Source organism: Caenorhabditis remanei, chromosome II, assembly GCF_010183535.1.
Source record: "Caenorhabditis remanei strain PX506 chromosome II, whole genome shotgun sequence".
Lineage (NCBI taxonomy): Eukaryota > Metazoa > Nematoda > Chromadorea > Rhabditida > Rhabditidae > Caenorhabditis > Caenorhabditis remanei.
In genome coordinates, this window is record NC_071329.1 from 17,118,603 (window position 1) to 17,123,383 (window position 4,781).

At 36.0% G+C, this 4,781-nt stretch overlaps 1 protein-coding gene across 1 annotated transcript; it reads right to left on the reverse strand.

Annotated features, from left to right (window-relative positions):
- Window positions 1-291: 291 nt before the first annotated feature.
- Window positions 292-4,100, reverse strand: GCK72_007588 (uncharacterized protein; the record flags this gene model as incomplete). The annotated part of the gene is made up of 4 exons (XM_053726316.1): window positions 292-297; window positions 581-749; window positions 3,383-3,539; window positions 3,995-4,100. 4 exons carry the CDS (start codon window positions 4,098-4,100, stop codon window positions 292-294), a joined length of 438 nt encoding a protein of 145 aa, XP_053590510.1.
- Window positions 4,101-4,781: the final 681 nt, after the last annotated feature.

Consider the following 4,781-nt stretch of genomic DNA (forward strand, 5'->3'; position numbering starts at 1 on the left):
AACACACAAAAAACCATGTTTTTAGTTAGAAAATTGCCAATTTACAGTCAAGATCGCTTTCTCAGCAGTTGAGTTTGGACCGATGCACCATATTTTGGCAAAATTTCCAAATTTTCGAAAAATCGTAACTCTGCTCAAAAATAAAACATTTTGGTCAGTTTTAACTCAAATTGAAGCTGCAAACGTGAAAAACAAAAAATACTCAAAAAAATTCAAAATCGTCATTTTCGAAGCCGATTTCTTCTCGATGCACCATGTTTAGGCAAAATTTGAAAAGCTCCAAAATTTTGCTTAAAACTGAAAAATTTTGATGAGTTATAGCTTAAATGAAAGCTGAAAACGTGAAAAACAAAAATACATTCAAAATCGTCTTTTTCGACACCGATGCACCATAATGTGACAAAAAATTTTATGGTCCAAAAATTGAGGTATTTTTCTTGATTGAAGAAAAAACTAGATTTTCAGAATTTTCTGAGTCGATGCACCATCTTGTGGCAATTTCACCAAAACCAACAACATTTCACCTTTTTTTCTGGTTTTTTACCAACTTTTTAAATGATTGTCTAAAAATACAACTTACCATAGCCAGCACAGCCATCAACGCCAACACCACTGCAGCAATCACCAATAACATAACCATTGGATCCGGTGGGGAGGATAGTGGGTCCTGTGAGACAAGTGGAAGGGAAATTGGCGGTAAAGTAGTCTCTTGAAGCTCACAACTTTGTCCGAAATGACCGATTGGGCACCTGAAAATTTGAGGTTGAAAATATGGAAAAAATATGAAAAAAAAAAAGTATGAAAAAGCTTGTAAAATAATATTTATCAAAAATGTTTCCGAAACTTCTAGACCTATGTTTTTTAGTCATTAAACATCCACTATCCAACTGAAAGTGGGGGTCACCAGACATCGATTCCACTTGTTTATACAACTAGGGAGTGAAAAAAGGGAGAGGAGAAGCTCTAGGCTCCGCCCCCTTTTCAGGAAGTGTGGGAGAGAGAGACGCAGAGTTTTCATGTGACATTTTAACTGGGGAAGAATAGGAAAAAAGGGAAAGAGAATATATGGAGCCATAGGGAGTCGGATTTCCGGTGGAAAAAAAAAAGAAAAGTGGAGTCAAAAAACCAATTTCATTTCAATTTTTCAGTTGTAAAAGGAAAACATCTTGACTTGTTGTAGAAAAAAATACGGGCTACAAAATGAGCACAGACTTTAGGTACAAAAAAATTATGAAATTCTATTTTAGCTGGGGCTCAACTGGTTTTTGGTGTTCAGAATGAGAATGTGCTCTTTGAAAAGGGGGGAGTCAGAGGGACATGTTTTTGAGGATTTGTGGTGTGGAATGGGCACTAAAAAATCTAAAATGTTGGGAGTTCCTGGCATGTGGAATCAGTTAGGCGGTTGGTTCGAATTTCAGAAATCGGAATTGAAATTTTGAAATTTTGAAAAAAATATAGAATCTGAAAGCTGGATTCTAGAATTCAGGTCCGCAACGTACAGAATCCAGAATCAAGCACTCAAAAACCAGAATACAGAATCCAGAATCCAGGAAAAACAGAAACCAGGATTGAGGATCTGAAATCTAGGAGCCCGGCATCAAAAAATGAACCAACTTTTTTCGAAATGTTTGACATTTTTTCAATTTTTCACCGAAAATGTGAACATTTTTAATGATTTTTCATAATTTCTTCTAATTCTGAATGATAGTCGAAAATTTGGCTTTCTCGTAAAAAAGTTCAAAAATTCGCAAAAAAATTTAATTTTGAATTTTGGCGCCAACTAGCCGAGCTTGAGCCCCGGGTCTTGGCAAGTATAGAAATAGTCCGGAATCTGAAACCTGGATTCTAGAAATCAGGTTTGCGACATTCAGAATCCAGAATTAAGCATTCGAAAACCTGAATCCAGAAATTAGATATCAGTGTTCAGGATCTGAAATCTAGATTCCGGAACTCAGAACTCAGAATATATAATTTTTTACCAAAAATCTAAAATCCAGTATCTAGAATCCAAAATGCAGAATACCTGAATTCAGATTTCATAATCCAAAAGCTAGAAACATGAAGCTATAACCGAAAATCGAGAATCGAACTAAGAGTTCAAATTCCAGAATCCCAGTATATGAAATCAGAGTTGAAGTTTCAAAATCATGAATCTCTAATTCAAAATCAAGAATATCGAACTGATAATCCAGAACCAACTCCAAGAAACTCCTCAAGAGTCAAAATGATAATGTTCTCCTCTCCCTCTGATCCCACATTACACCTTTCCAAATCTCTCGAAGAACACAACAATTTCAAAATCCTCCTCCTCCCTTCTTATCGGCTCGAGAGTAATCCTTCCCCTCAACAAATTACACCTTTTCACCCGCATCAAACGGCGAAACGAAGATGCAACAATATGAACGGATAGGAGAAGAGCCGGGGAGGGAGAAATAGTGTAGGGGTCAAGAGGAGACGGAGACATGAAGGTAGTCAGCTGTCAGGAAAGGGGGAACTAGTAATACTATGTAACTGACATCTTGATTTATGACATTGATGAGATTTCAAAATTTCGGAAGGATTTGAGATTTGAGTTTCAGGAGACAAGAACGTTATGAGAAGTAGGGAAAATTACACGGTGGAGGTATTAGGATGCCTGTCAGTTTGTCGGTTTGTCCGGATGTCTTCTTAGCTAGTTTACATACTTATCATGGCCCGACTTCAAAAAAATGAACCAATTTTTTTCAAATTTTTTTGAAGTTTTTCCAATTTTTCATCGGAAAATATGAACATTTTGATGATTTTTCAGAATTTCTTCTAGTTCTGAATGATAGTCGAAAACGTGAGTTTTTGAGAAAGAAAAATTCAACATTTTTCAAAGAATTCGACAATTTTGAATTTTGAATTTTGGGCCTTAATTTTGATGACAATTCCTGGCTTGGTCTGTTTCGATGTCTGTTTGTCCGGATGTCCGAATCCCTTACTTTTTCACGACTTATGATTACTATCTGGTATACTTAAGGCCGCCCATTATCGCAAAACTATATTTCTGTGTGTATAGAAGTCTAATTTCTCAAAGCGATGAACAAACCTTTATAAAAAAAGTGTTAAAGTTAGCATCATGTAAAAAACTATGTGGGCACCGAAAAAAAGAAAAAAATACGCTAATTCGACTCTAAGTGAGAAAAGAATACTATTATTATTATTATTTCAGAAACTCTCCTAGGGTATTAGTGGAAAACAATTGATAAGAATCACAGAGAAAAAGGTGCAACTAATCAGTCAAAAGATAATGAGAGTGAAAGAGTGAAACTGATAACAAATGATACACCTCCCAACAACTATATAATTGTATACTGAAAATTTCAATTTTCAATTTTTAGGCTAGAAATTTTAGGCTTACCTGCACATGAAACTGGCTTTGTATGTGTCAAAAAGCGTCTGATCTGCCAGATCGTTGAAAGTGATGTTAAAGATTTTGCATTGAGAAGTGATGTCGATTCCGAGTTGAGTGAGTGAGCTAAAGAGACTTGGGAGCAGGTCGGTGGTGTTGATGGGGTCTGAAAATCAAGGAAAGTTGTGTAGAGAGAAAATCTGGAGTCTGAGATTTCCGGGATTAAATTTTTCAGCTGAATGTTGAGATTTTATTGAATTTTAAAGAAACAAACCAAAATTGATCGCTACAAATTTTTAGGGCAAATTTTTCAAGCAGTATTACAGCTACCGTATTTCATAAGTATTTGAGTTCTAAGCCCTCTTGTTTTATGTCTTTTGCAGTTTGTCGTGTCATGTTAGAGGAACGGTGAGCCCATGTCACATTTAATGTGTCATGACATGGTGCATCGACCGGGAATCGAACCAGGGCCGCCGCGTGGCAGGCGAGTACTCGTTTTGGTCATAATGCTTTCACCTTGCTCCTGATGATACAAAAAAGGTCCCAATTACAAAAATACAGTACCTATTTGAAGAATATCTCGTTTCACAACTACTTCAATTTTTTTTTCAACGTCTTTACCTTTTACCAAATCAGCTGACCAATCTGTTGGGTCAATTGAAGAGTTCGTGTGGAAGTCCAAGAAAGGCTCACCGCCGAAACAGCAGACAGCTGGGAAGTGTTCCATTTACCTAGAAAAACGAGTTTTGAACAGTCAATCGATGTCAGCAAAAAAATAATATAAAAAAGGCACCATGTTTTTCTAACAAAAATTTCAGTACTACTATTCCAAAACTAAGAAACTAAGCCTTGAAAGTAATTGGTTTCTTCTTTTTAATCAATTAGTGGAGAAGAGAAGAAGAAAAAGAAGGCGAAGAGTACATTTTTCACTCTCTTTTCTAACCTTTGGGGACCCTGGGAATGGGCGGTTCCGAAATAGTAGTGCACTTTTAGAAGTTTAAAATGTTTGAAATCGAAATTCAGTTCTGAAATAGAGGAGAGAGGCGTTAAATGAGCATAATCAAGAGGTATTAGGTGACATTTGGTTTGAGTTTCTGACTTTGAATCGTTTGAATGGAAAAGTGAAAAAATTAAGAAAATTTTACATACATCTTTGGGGCAAAGGAACCGGAATCTGAGAAAGTTTGAAACTGATGCAAACCATAATCGAACGTTTAACCAGGAAACCTATTTTTTTGACAATTTTTCAATTTTTCATCGAAATTGTGAACATTTTTGATGATGTTAGAGAATGTCTTCTAGATTTGGATGATAGTCGAAAACTTGACATTTTAGCGAAAAAGTTCAAAAAACCGAAAGATGTTGAATTAAGAATTTTGGCGGCAATTATCTGGGCCCTCGGGTCAGA